The sequence below is a fragment of the Narcine bancroftii genome, chromosome 2 (genome assembly GCF_036971445.1).
Source record: "Narcine bancroftii isolate sNarBan1 chromosome 2, sNarBan1.hap1, whole genome shotgun sequence".
Lineage (NCBI taxonomy): Eukaryota > Metazoa > Chordata > Chondrichthyes > Torpediniformes > Narcinidae > Narcine > Narcine bancroftii.
In genome coordinates, this window is record NC_091470.1 from 355926743 (window position 1) to 355941496 (window position 14754).

The 14754-nt window shown below is 43.2% G+C and overlaps 1 protein-coding gene across 2 annotated transcripts in view; it reads left to right on the forward strand.

Moving 5' to 3' along the window:
- Positions 1–14754, forward strand: part of LOC138755781 (microtubule cross-linking factor 1) — a 238847-nt gene that overhangs the window by 182465 nt on the left and 41628 nt on the right. For both annotated transcript variants that reach the window (XM_069922383.1, XM_069922384.1), the window contains 2 exons: positions 1587–1907; positions 10635–10711. In XM_069922383.1, coding sequence (XP_069778484.1) covers positions 1587–1907; positions 10635–10711 — 398 coding nt within the window. The remainder of the gene's footprint in view (positions 1–1586; positions 1908–10634; positions 10712–14754) is intronic.

A 14754-nucleotide genomic window follows, 5' to 3' on the forward strand; every position in this document is an offset into this window, starting at 1 on the left:
GATTAGAGATGCCAAATGGCCTATGTTTCTAGTTGGGGCATTGAATATAAAAGTTGGTTAATCATTTTGTAGCTGAATAAAAACTTTGGTTAGGTAACATTTGGAATATTATGTGCAGTCTGGTCACCATGTTACAGAAATAATGTGGAGACTGAACCAAAGGAGTTCACAAGGATGTTTTGTGGATTAGAGAGTATTACCTAAAGGGAGAGGAAAACTTTAAGGCCGCTCTGAGCCCACCCCTCACGTACCAGAACTTGCGTCACGCTGACGTAAGCGTGTACCTGCACTTCCGGTCTGCACCTGAAGAGAAGGACCCACGACGCCATCTTTTCCGTGGCTGCCCCACTGACCTCGTGTCACGAGCGGGGTCAGTTCGCTGCTGCAATTATGTGCGACATCACAAGACATGGATTGGGTTGATGGAGTCTTTCCCAAAGAGGAAATGTCAAACACTCAAGGATATAGGTTTAAGGTGAGAGGGGAAAAGTTTCAACGGGATTTGAAAGGCAGGTTTTTTTTTAAACTGGGTAGCAAGTCCTTGTAACGTGCTGCCAAGGGAAGTGAGGAAAGCAGATCTGATAGTAACATTTAAGAGGCATTTTGACAGGCACATGAGGGATAGAGGGATATGGACCATGTACAGATCAATGGAATTAATTTAAACTGACATCACAGTTGACAAGGATGATCTTGGTCAAGCACGGCCTATTCTTCTGCTCTTCTGTTTCATGTGGGCTACCAAAATTAAGCAAAGGTATCCCAAAATGCATTTGTTGTTTATTTTTTGCTAACTCCTTGATTGGATTGAATCAAACCCCTCATATGCATCAGATGCATCCTCTAAATATTAAAAATCAATAAAAAGTTGCAGTGATTTGTGCGATTACCTGGAAGAATATGCAGGTAATCCCTGACTTGTGACCTATGCGATTTATGTCTATTCGCACATACGACTGAATTTTTTAAAATATGTATAAGAAATTTATGCTGTATGTTGTATCTGATAACTATAGCAGGGATATAGGATATAAGAGCGAAAATGTGTGTACTTACTTTGTTAGACAGCATCCCCGGGTCCGTAGGCCGGGCCCGGCCATCTTGATTCCTATGCGCATGTGCGAGTCTTCGGTTAGTGCATGCGCAGTGGGTTCACGTATTGGAGATTGGTTGGCGCACATACAAAAGTTAAGGGTGCAAATTCAATATTGTTAGGGCGCTTAACTCTCGCGCATATGACAACCGAACTCCACTCGCGCACAGGAACCAACATGGCCGCACCCAGCCTACAGACCCCAGGATGCCGACTAACATCGTAAGTACGCAATTCCGACGTATATTCATTCCGAGATATGACCGGTCATCCAGAACGGAACACGGATGTATATCGGGGAGTTCCTGTACAGCTCTATTCCACAAGTTGAAGCAATAACATTGTCATGAGAATGTCCAAGATTATAAATCAAAATGACCCTGATAGCTCAGTAACTAAATTATAAAAGCTTGCATGTATATACCGCTTGTCATAACCTCACAATATCCCAAAGTACTTTATCTTCAACGACCCTCTTGTGTTCATGCTACAGCTTCGGGTGGACTCCAAGCCTCGAAGAGGGGAAGACCATTTCATTAACCAGCAGGAGCCAGCACTCGAAGCCTTGGAGCAATGCCCAATGCGAGAGAGCATCCACAATTGTCGCCTACAAAGCCGGAGGTCTTTCTGGGAATCTGAGCTGCAGCAGTGCAGAGAGCAGTCTTCCTTTACTCTGAAGGAAGGTGACAAGTTTCACGCTCCTCCAAAGTTGTTCCTTGACACCTTGTCACTTGACTCGGTGGCTAATGCCAAGGTCCATCAGCCTTGCAACATGGAAAATGAGAGGGAAAGAATTGCCATCTGCATTGATGAGGTTAGTCTTAACTGCAAGGACAATATATCAGAATCTTCCTCAATAAAAATTGCTGCATATTGGCTTTGCTAACTGCACCGTTTTCTTCACAGGGATTTTATATCATTTGCACGAATCTCTCAGTGAAATTACTTTCATTTTACTTGGCTTATGATGTGTTTGTTATTATAGTGAGACCTTGCATTAGGGAACTGCTTACACACACTTGAAAAGTTGAATTGAATCTGCTGAAAACATGATCTCACTTTCAATCAGTTTAGCTGTTCTTTCCAAAGTAGAATGGAAGAACTTTGCTCCTTTCACTGACAGGAAAGAAATGATAAGGCTATTTTTAATAATCATTTCTTCTATCTTGATGCCCTTGAAGTTAAAGCAAATCGTCACCTACACGACTGCCAGTTTAGGCCCGATAGATTACAGACTCTTTTTTTTAATGAATTCACAACAAAATAAGCACAATCCATGCACCACTGGGAGATTGTAGGATGACTGTTCCACCTATTGTACCGGCAATTAGTTGAGATTGTGGTGGAGTGGTGGTGGGAAGGTTAGAAAGGAAGGGAACGGTATTCAATGCTCAGTATGTGCATTGGTAACCATCCAAAGTGCCTGGCTAACGAACACAGCTTTGAAGTGCCCAGGGAACCTCCATAAAACATGGACTGGCCGTTAATCCCACAACTGCTCTTGCATAGAGCCAGAAGTGACAACTGGGCCACCAGTTATTTCAAGGTGGCAGATCATGGCGAGCAGGTCACAGATATCTAAGGAAGAGAATTGACCAATAGCTATGGACCAGGTCAGCCAGGGCCAAGCCGAAGGAAAGCTGCTAATGTATCTTCTGTTAGCCCACCTGGGTATTGTGGAGCTCAGAGTGAACTTGGCCTAGCAAGGGCAGGATCAGAGGCCGATCACCTCTGTCAGGTACCAGCAGTTTCAGGGAACCAATATCAGGAGTTCACCACTGGACACCATGTGGGAAGAAGTACAGGCACCGCTTACTTGTAACTGCGTTTAAGGGAACAGGAGTTGAAGGGGCTACATCGGATTATGGTCTGATTTCACTACTCCTCACTGTCTCGGAAAGGGCTTTAATTTTCTTTCCTCTTTTTCTGGCTAATTAGTACCAAGCATGACAACTCTTTACTGGCCTTTGAAGTTTTGCACTGCAGCTTAGTACAAATGATAATAATAAATCTGAATCAAAGTGATAATTGGGCCTCAAGCAGCAACTGGGTCACAAATGGCACTTAAGTGGTTGAATCTGAGCCCCTGGGCCAGCCCCAACCTACTGGTCTATGTCAACTCTATCCAGGCAAAGGAATTGTTTTCACAAATTTCTGAATATCGGACACTTATGAACAATTTAATTGATTTAAATTACTAGAATTTATGTTAATTATAGTACAACTCCAATTATCTGAAATTGGATTCTCTGAAATCCTCATTTATCTGAAATTTTTCTTTATTTTCGGATAAATGAGAATATCCGAAACAAATCAAAAATTCTCCTTTATCCAAAATTTTTTCGGAGCTGGACTGACCTCATAGATTGAAAACAAATTCACTTGACATGAAATGAGAACAATGATTGTCCTTCTTTCAGATAACTCCCTCCCTTCTCTCTTTCCATTTCTTCTTTACCCTCCCCCATTGACTTTTCTCTCCAACTCTCCCTCTCAAACTGCATGCCACTGTCTCCCAGCCGCAAGTGGTCATCAAGGAGAGCGGCCTCCCGGCAGCAGCAGGACCTTAGGGTCATTGGTGTTCACTCCCCTCCCCTTCCCTCCCTCCTCGGCACACCAGAGCTCCCGATGTCAACTCCAAACCCTCCCCTTGGCCTCCTACCGCACAGGCACACTGGACTCCCCCGATGTGCGCGTGCGGTAGGTCAAGGGGAAGATTCAGAGTCGAGACTCGGGCGTAGGGAGCTCCGGTGATCAGGGAGGTAGGAGCCCGCCCACTCACCAATGACTGTTCCACTGGCCCGAGAAGCCTCCATGGGGATCAGCGGCAGCGCTGGAAACGTGTTGGAGATTGGCAGCGGCAGTTGGGGGGTCTTGGTGATTGTTGGCGGCGTTGTGGCCAGCATTTATTTGTTGAGAATTAAACATTATTTTAATGCTTATAAAGCCTTCCCTTGTTGTTTGTTGTTGTTTAAACGTTGATACAAGTGATTTCTTGTTGCTACTGGGTTGTTTTTAAAAAAGTGACCAGTTATCCAAAAAAATCATTTATTCGACATAGCCCACCATTTTATATAAATCAGAGTTGTACTGTATTAAAAAAATTATATTTAAAATAATTCATATGCATTAAACAATTGTAAATTAATTAAAAGTGTAAACGGAGAAAACAAACTAAAAATCCTAACCTGAACTTTACCTTCAGGGCCAGTGTCACCATTTTATGCCATTCATATCTAGGATGAGGCCACATAAAAGACTATCCAGCCCCTGAGCTCAGTACTACCTGTTGCACATTGTGGCCTCAATGTGATTCAGCCCCGTGTGTTCTCCATTGTAACAAAGAACTTAGAACAGTTCAACACATTATGAGCCCTTCGGCCCACAATGTAGTGCCAACCTATTCCTTCATCAGTCTAACCCTTCCCAACCTCACAGACCATAACCTTCTATTTTTCTTGCAATCATGTATCTTTGAAATGCCATTCTGCCGTTACCACATACTTTGTCTTCAAATTCGGCCTAGCAAAGTGCATCACCACAAATTTCCAGATTGATCTCCATCTACCACATCTCCAACCCAATTCTGCATCCTTTCCAAATCCAATTTTAACCTACGACAATCCTCTACACCAGGGGTGTCAAACTCAAATTCACGGAGGGCCAAAATTAAAAACTTGGACTAAGTCGAGGGCCAAACTAAATATTTATTGAAAATTTTCAACAACATCTGCAGGTTTTCTCTTCTTTCAACATATGTAATGTTAAACTTTAGGATATAACTTTAGGAGGATAATGTTACAGGTCAGGAGTAGGTAGCTCAAGTTCACCCTTTGCTTGACCTGAGGGAAACATATTTGGTCCCTGTGGAGATGTAGTCAGCATTCACAGGCTGTGTCCATTTTGGCCTGCATCAGGACTCAGCATTTCCTGCTCACTCCTCAGGCTCTAGGCCTCTATTCGCCCTCGACCCACCATCTCTCTACCTGACCAGTCCTTTACCCAACCTCTACTCACCCCTCACTCCACTCGCTCTGCCTCTACCCACCCCATCCTATACACGCCCCTCTACTGCCTCTCCCCTCAACCTGTTCCTCCCTCTACCCGTCTCTCACCCTCTAATCACCCCTCTCCTACTCACCCTGCCCCTCCTCTTTTACCTCTTCCCTATCCACCCCTCCTTCTACTCATCCCTCCCTCTAACTGCCCCTCGCACCACCATAACTTCCCCTGCCCATTACTCCTCACCTACACCCTCTGCCCACCCCTGCTTACCCACCCACTCAGTCCCAGCGCGCTGCCGATCAGCCTTTGTGGAACAGCGGGGGCCGTGCGCAGCCTGCCATGTCCGTCGCGCTGACAGGAAATCACAGGTGCTCGCCAATCCGCCGCACCGCTTGACAGGTGGGAGTAGTGACTGGTTGTGCGGGGAGCCTTCCAACTGGCTTGCCGGCTGATGACATCGACAGACTTCTCTTGTTACAATTTTGTTTTCCCCGTTCTCAAAGTTTGCACGGTCAACCTGCAACACTCTTGATCTCTCCGCGTCTGATGCCCGGGTGTTGTTAGGATTCCCAGCAGAAGGTTTGTGGAACTTTACCATTCTGGATTCCTTTTTGAGAATATTCTGGCCATCTTTTAAGGGGGGTGGATTTAGGGGGAGGGTATAGTTGGGGGGTGGGGAAGGATGTGCAATGAAGGGGGAGGATAGTGGGGGTGACATTACCAAAAAACAGCATCGGCTCTCGCTGCAGGGCGGGCCACCTCTAATACATTTTTGAAATGATCTTGCGGGCCAAATATAATTATATCGGCCCGCGGGCTAGAGTTTGACATGTGTGCTCTACAGTATCCACAACACCTTCTACCTCCTTGTACATAAAAATGTCAAGAGCAAAGTGGCTGAAGTTTGTACAGTTTGATTTTGGAATTAATTAACTAATTGCGAGCAATGAGTGATCTATCAGCTTATTAAATAAAATCTCGGCAATTTTAGTGTAAATAAAACATCTTAATGATGCTGCTCTTTCATGAGGCCATTAATCATTACACCAGCATTCAAACTGAGAATTGTTTATTCTCATAAATATGCAGCGATCTACTTTGACCACGAAGACTGGTTCTGCATGAATAAGCAGTAGCCAAAGCAGACGCTGGGCTGGCAAAGATTAAGCTTTTCACCAGCCAGCTCATTATTAATTTGAGGAAACATTACATGAAATGTTTTTTTATCCTGCACCACCTATCACGAGTGCAGCCTTTTGCCCAGTGATATTCCCTCTCGATTTCCAGCATTTGTGAGAGGGTGCATCATGTTCCTGGGACATGTAAAGCAAAGTTATTGTACAGTGTTGCAAACTACTAGTAGCAACACCTCCTACTTGTGACCTTGTCTACATCGGAGGGACTGGGCACGTACTGGCAAATCGCTTCGCTCTGTCCTCATCAGTGTCAGGGACCTCCCATTGGCCAACCTTTTCAATTCTGGGCCCTACTCCCTTGCTGACATGTCTGTCCATGGCCTTGTGTACTCTCCCACCAAGACCACCCGCAAATTGGAGGATCAACAGTCCCAATCTCGCTGCTGGATCCCACGGGCTCACCAACCCCCACCCCCCTAATCACCCTAACCCTTCCTGATCCCCCACACCTCTCCCTACTCTACCCCCATCTTCCAAAACCCTCAAATTCTCTCATCTCCCCTTTCTCTTCAGTGATTTCGCCCCCCCCCAACCTCCAACCACCCCCTCTCCATCCTCCCCAACCCTCCTCCTCCCCCCTCTGACCCCATAAGACAAAAGCTCTCCACCCCTACCACTTTGTTCGGATACCTGCTGACATTTTTCCATATCTTGAAGAACGGCTCAAGACTGAAATGTTGGTTACGTATCTTTATCTTTGCTATATAAAGTACACTGTTTGACCCACTGAGTTTCTCCTGCATTGTGTTTTTACTAACGCTTGATTTTCCGTCTGGCACTCTCCAACCAGGTGGCATTAACATCGACTTCTCTGGTTTCTGCTAGCCTACTCTCCGTTCTCCCTCCCTTTCCTTTCCCTTTGTCTTCTTTCCTCCAGCTCTCCACCCCCTTCCCGCTCCATTCACAGAGCCATCCCCCCTCCCCCACTTGCTGGTGTGCCCTCCTTCCCTATCCACCTCTTACCTCCTGCCTGTAGGACCATGGTCCTCCCCACACACCCCTCCCCCCCACCATTTTGTTTGGGCGCCTGCCAACATTTTCCCACACCTTGATGAAGGGCTCAGGCCCAAAACATTGGTTATGCTTCTTTACCTTTGCCACATAAAGTACACTGTTTGAGCTGCTGCGTTTCTCCAGCACCGTATTTACAATTCAGCCAGTGTCTGCAGACTTTAGCAATAGTAATACCTCGCAATGGTCGGGAATAATGCCTGCATCTCTGCTTTGTTACATTAAATTTGTGAAGGGCAGGTGGTACCTGTATTGCAAGCTTTTAGGCACAATATTGGTGAGGGACATGGTGCAAAATCCTCTCACCCAATTTTCCTTCTCCCAACCTCCACAATCTCGGTTCCAGAATTCACTGGGTGCCAAACTGAAGGCCCCAGTGTCTTGATTGTTCGGATACCTAATGTTCAGATCCACAAGTATGTAGTAATCACCAGAAACTGCCATTGAAATGCCTCCTTTTTGCATCTTGATCTGGAGTCAGTGAGGTGTGCTCTTAATTCACTCTGTAGCAAAATTCCAAGCTCCTGATACCTGATGTTCAGCCCCTCTTATTCACCTATCCCTCGTTTATGTGCATAATATCAGCTTCTAAGCAAGACTGTTTGGAAGATCTCATTGAGTTGATATGGATCCAAATCCCCCAATAACATCCATAGTTTGCAAAAATCATGGAGAAACAGCCTGAGGTCCACCCTGGGCCTATCATCTTATTGTATGCACTCTTTACCTATTGTTAATTCTGAACCAATTGCCTGCAACAACCAAAATTCTCACTGTTACCTTTAATTTTTTTTAAATTAAATTTAGACATGCAGCACGATAATAGACCTTTCCAGCCCACGAGCTGGTGTTGTCCATTTACACCCAATTAACCTACAACCCCCAGTAAGTTTTGAAGGGTGGGAGAAAACCGGAGCACCTAGACAAGACAGTTCTATCTATTGGAAATATCCTGATGGATCCATTAGGCAGTGATATCTGTGGCCTCCAGTGAGCTGCAGAAGCAGTGAACTGTGTTGCAGAGCTACATCCTAATCATTGTTTCAACAGGAACTGTGACCATCTGCCTCTGTGTTTACTGCAGCAAAATACCTTACTCCAGGCTGGTTCATCTCTAAAACTCGAGGAGAGTGAAGGGACATTGCTAACAGGCCCATTTTGGCTCACGAGCCCACACCACACAAATATATCTATCTGACCAAACCTATAGGTCTTTATATCATGCAAGAAACTGGAAATCCCAGAGGGAATCCATGCAGACGTGGGAAGAACTCCTCCCAAACGGTGGCAGATTTGAATCTGGGTGGCTGGTACTATAATAGCATTGAGCACTGAAATGTTTTTTTTTAATTTTTCCACCTATCTCTTATCATGTAAAATGATCTTTTGAATACATTCCTTTCTCCAATGTAACTTTTTCCTGCCTCAGTGCCCAGGTCTTTATCTATTAAATATTTGTGCATGTATTTCTGTTTGTCTTTTCTCCATGCAAATCAATATGGAGCACTCTAGAAATGTCCAAGGAGGTTCAGTAGGGGGTAACATTCGATGCAGAATGTCATGACCACATTGAATTTAACTTTAAAGTTCATATGAAGTTAAAAAGGTTAAAAAAATTTTTTTGAACTTGCACCAGGGACACCTCAATTAGTTACAGTTGCTGTGCATCAATGTACATTCAGAATAAAAACAAGAGGCCAAACCCAGTTCAATATGGGCTCAAAAAGCAAAGCAACTTTGGCAGAAGCTCTTCACAAGCCCGTAGAGTAAGACAAAGGAGACAGCAGAGGATCATCAGTCTCATCTCACTGTTGGTGCTTCCAGTCATGCAAGGAGCAGGCAGCAGGAAACAGAACAACAGTGATGTGCTCAGCTCAGTGCTCAGGCCTCCAGACGGGCAAGGGGCAAGCAGGAGGAAACAGAACAGCAACACCAGGCCTGCCTCAGTGCTCAGGCCTCCAGACCAACAAGGAGCAGGCAGCAGGAAACGGGAACAATGCCAAGCCCGCCGCCTCAGCACGGATGCCGCCAGGCATTCCATGAGCAGGCAACAAAACAAGCAAAACTCCAAGCAGCGCGAACAAAAGTCAACTTTGTGTATCTTTGTTACAAAGAATATAAATGTTGTGTTTGAAAAAATATATTTATGCAGAATTACCATGAAGATTTTTGGGTATTTTGTTTCAACCATGTAGTCAACAACTGAATGTTTTATTTCCCGGGTGACGCTGGGTATCCTGCCAGTATCATAGTCATTTGTTTTGGTTAAATTTCAAGTTTAACATTCTACAGTTAGATCTATTTTTCCTATGTTTCAGCCACTCCTGTTTAATATTAATGTCAATAAGCATTGAGTCATGAGTGAACCACAAAACATTTAGTGTGTTACTATTTGGATCAGCTGCTCAATCTGACAGCTGAACCTGTTCCCTCTCATATTTAACCCAATGAAGTTCAGCCTTGGTGTCCTCAATCCTGTGCTGTGGTTCAACCCCCAAAGGACCACCTTGGAGGACTGTTCATCTGCCATGAACTCCACTTCATAGCAGCTGAGACACCCTTTTACTTTTGGACAACTTTTTCAATCCCATCACCACTACCTTTTATTCTGTTCCTACCATCTCTTTGCTTCCATTTATATCCCACTGTGTTCGTGTCAATTCCATGGCTTCTGCCTATTTCATTCTCTCTCACTGGAATAATTCCCTAAACCTTTTTTTTCTGTTTCTATTTCTCTCTTAACACCTAGTGTAGAAGCTTTTAATTTGTTATAATCCACTCAATCCTCTTTCAAGCACATTAAAATGACTTGCAGGGAGCTTTGCAAAAATACGTGCACTATAATTAAGTAAAATGTTGAATGATCTTTTCAGTATGAACTGTTCCCAACCTAAACAAATTACATATACCTCTAATCTAGTCCAAATATACTGAGGTTTTGTAGATGATGGAACATCTTTGCATGCTGAGGCTGTGTAACTTTGCTTCCTAATGACCATGAACAATATTTGTTCAGAAGTTCCTTCTTGGGTGTATAGCACTAAATGTGGAATGTGCCCTCCACTCATGATATACAGTTCAATTGGCACCATATTGTACATTTAGTTTCACCAATCCAAGCAAGGCTTTTTTCCCTGTTCAATGCTTTGCAGGTCATCAGTTTCACAAGCAGAGGGGAGTGTACAAATCCAGCTGACACTGATAATGTGGATTCAAAATCTTCATGAATGTGTTGGTAACAATTTTTAAACAATTATCAACACTTCTCCCCAGTGCAAAACAAAGAGTAAGGCTCACAGTTGATTTAAATGCCTCTTTCCTTTTTGTAGGCTCTGAGTGAAATTTGTGGGACAAACAAAGCTGCTGAATTTCAAGAAGAAGAGACTCGCAAAGCAAATCTTCAGCGGTATGGAATCAAGTCTTGTTCTCTAGTGCTTGCTAGATATTCTATCCTCCGGGTTTAGCCCAGAACACGGACCCACCTTTGATGCTTCCTGGAAAGTGCACATCTGTAGCCATCAGGGGAAGACAGAATTAAATATTACCATCCGGTCTGCTTAAAAAAAAATCTACTTATTTTGTCATGGAATTAAGTTTGGATATGTGTCAAGAAGGGTTTAACCTAAGCTATTCCATGCTGAGATCAAAATCACCACAAAATTCTTTGCCTTCATTGTCTCTGCATTTCCATTTTTGGTCAATAGTTGATGAGAGTTCCTACTGAGGAACATGACATTCAGGGAACTACCAGAGTTGCAGTGGTTGATGTTCGTCACAAAATAGCTAATATATTGCTTAGGATTCCTATGCAGATCAATAGTTTATGTCTATCTCTAGCTGTGTGTACAGTTATATAAAGAGTACAATTTACAGAATTGTAAATTTACACAATTTACAATGAAAAGGAGAATCAATTAGCACCAAGCAAGGACAGCATGAGGCCACTGCTATGGGGTTCATTCAGGAGTCTGATGGCTGCAGTGAAGAAATATGTCTTTAAGTCTGTTGGTATGTGCTTTCATATTCTTAAGCCTTCGCTCCGATGGAAAGGAGAGAACATTCTGTAGCTTCTTCCAATATTTTCTCTTAATTTAGATGTGCAGTATGGTGCCGGGCTATGGGCCCATGCTGTCCAAATACTCCAATTCATCTACAACCCCTGTACATTTTGAAGGGCTAGAGCAGCCAGAGGAAACCCATGCAGGCACAGGGAGAACGTACAAACTCCTTACAGAGACCACAGCTATAATGCATCCAGCTTTCGATGTCACACCTTGTTGAAGAGCAAGGGGTACATGCTGGACTTATTTAGTCTTCCAAAAAAAGTGGATGCATTACCCCTTTTCCACTGGCATCCCAGTTTATTGGCTGGGCAATGTCCCAAGACAGGAAGCCCTTTGTACTTTTTCCTCTGGGCCTCCCTTAACTGGGACACTAGTTGTTTTTCCACTGAACACAACTCATCCCTGGGGATCGGAGTATTCTAGCTTTAACTGGAAATGGGTGACTTTCTGCTGTCCCTTTTCCTCTGGTTTTATCAACTGGTCGTCAGCAAACGCTTGGGATATGAGTAGGGGTAGAGGCAGTTAATCCCTGACGTGAAATGATGTCATTTGGCACCGGCATTTGGACAGTGTTCCTTTTCCACTGGACCCCGTCCCAGTAAATTCCCAATTAATTCCTGGGATAGGCTGCCAGTGGAAAAGGGGCTATAGAGTGTTAAATCTCCCAGGTTAGTTCATTACAAACTTGAAACTATCTACCCAATCAAATTCAGCAGTATAAATATGGGCTGGGGCGTAGACCCTGTACCCTCTTTCTGAAGTCAATTATCATCTCTTTTGTCGTATTGACATTGAGAAAGAAGCATCATCCCACTAGACTTTCAATCTCTTTCCTGTATTCTGTTTCAGCATTATTTGATACCTAGCTCACTGCTGTGATGTTGTTGGCAAAGTTGGAGTTAGAAAGGTATTTAGATGTACAGTTGTGGTTATAGGAGTATACCAGGGAAACTGAGCTATGTGGACCGCTGGTGTAATGATGGAGTAGATCTACACTGCTTGGATCCTGTTGCACTGGAAGTTGAAGATGCCCCATGTAATCTCTGCCCTCTGGATATATCAACACAGTCCTCTGGCAACAGAACTCAGGAAGTTTACTGAAGGCCACTGGTGGTAGTGGAGTGGGGTGTTTGTGGATTTTCAAGGAGCCTGGCAGAAAATCAGTGACACTGGATAACAATTATTTTCAAAAGGTTTGCTTCCTGTAAAAAATAAAGGGGATTATGATAGACAACTTCAAACCGAACACAAAGATAATTTCAGATTTTCTGTATCACATAGGAAGTTGGAGAAACATTAAATTAACTGAGCCATACTCTCAAGTTGACTGCACAAAGGTGAGAAGCTCAGAGTTTGTCCTGGTCACCAATTTTACAACCAAAGTAGAGCTCATAGACTTTCTTAGTAAGTGCAGTCATGCTGTGTCTTTGAGCCTTAAGCATATACTCACCACAGATAGAATGCATCACAGCTGTTGCAACATTGACAAGACATTTCTGGCTGTATTGAATCTTCCTGAAGACAGTAAATGCTGTTGTTAAGTACATTCACTATTCACTATTCTATTACCTGAAGAACATGTGCATTAACATGTGTTTAATCTATATCAATGCAATGCACAAATCTGTAAATGTGAGCTGTTTTTAGACCCTTTCTGCATCAATCCTGATTAAGCATGCCCAGGCCTAAGGCAACATTTCTATTACATCTGCACTGAGTGTATACCCAGCCATGCTTGGACTGACCAGCTTGCTTTGTGACCAATTTACTAGTAGACTTAAAATATTGCAGGAAATCACAAAAATAGATTATATCTAAAAAATGTAACATGGATGGAAAACTTTAAGGAGATTATTTTTGTGATCAGCAGCTCAGAATCCATAAAATACACCCAAAAGTGTTCAGGAAGCAAAATCTTTGTTGTCCAGTGTAATCTTCCCACATGAAGGATTTCTCACTTTCACTCTCCTAGTCACTCTTGAACTTAATGAGCCCCCATTATCCTGCAATCCATCAGAAGGATGTTTAGCAGTAGTTTTGTTTGTTCTTGATTGAACGTCAATAACTAATACATCATAATAGGGTTTGCCCACTATGTCCACCTCCTTCTGATCAGCACGGCACCTGAAAAGTACTTCCTTGATTGTGCAATGATCGCATTAAAAGGAGTGTAGGTATCACTAATCTGTTCCTTGCTGGAGGAAGGAGGAAAGTAGTGAAAGGGACTGACTGGCTGGTCTTTCTCTGTTCATGAATTGTGATCATTCATGTTTTTAGTACTTGTCTTGTTTCTTTAATATCGGTTAGGAATCCACCTAAAAGGTTCCTGTCATCATTAATCATCCATTATGATTATGCAGGCAATTAACACTTAGAACTGAAAAAAGGTTTGCTTATATGATCCAAATGCGAATTGGGGATTAAATTTTTCTAAACTCCCCTCTGCCAATAGTTCAACACTTATTCTGAGTTGGTTTAGGTTGTGGTTTATTTCTGTCCAAACACTGCAAAGCCATCAGCCGATATCAAGTTTAACAGCTCCTGCTGCATTCTACATTTCGATTGGTAAATGCACGATCTTGTTTAGACCAGGGAAGGCTCTGATTTGACCTCAAATGATTAATCTCAGCAATAGGGGCTGTGGAGTAAGGATGTTGGAATTAGTGCCCATCTCTCTGAATTGGATAAAAAATATAGCCAGGTGTAGCAACGGTTTGCCACCCTAACATGTATTGCCTGAGATTACTTGCCCATCTTTCCTCAGAAAGTTGATAAATAATCTGACTGAAGTGTATAAAGTAGAAAAAGGTACATCAAAGATGTTCCTAGTTTTGGGCAGGGCCAATACAAGGGCCAGAAATATAGGACAGTCTTCTGCATGTCCAAGGGAGAATTCAGAAGAATCTTTTCCCATGAATGTTGTAAAAGAAGAACATGTGCTAAGGTAGAGAATAGCCTAGCTCCATTTCAGAGAATTTAGATTAAGCATGAAGATCAAGGAATGAAACAAATCGTCAATGGCTTGTTTCTGTGCAGTGTATTCTCAAAAAGTCCATGCAAGTAACTGATGAGGTCAATTAGATAGGTGTGATTCTGTAGGACCAGTAACCAAACATGAGTTAGTGTCTTGAGGTGTTATGTGAAAGTAAATACTGCAAGCAGCTCGTTTGAGACACACTCTTCATGTCTCAGAAGGGTGTGGTTTGGAGTCCCGCACCAAGATATAGCCATGCAATCAAGGCTGCAATCCAACAGTGGTATTTTTTGGCTGCTCTTAAATAGAGGTCATGGGTGGTTTTATTAATGGCTCAATGCTCAGAGTTATGTACTATGCATAATTCCCATTTTAACCATCTCTATCGATTTGAAATAGATTAATAATCAT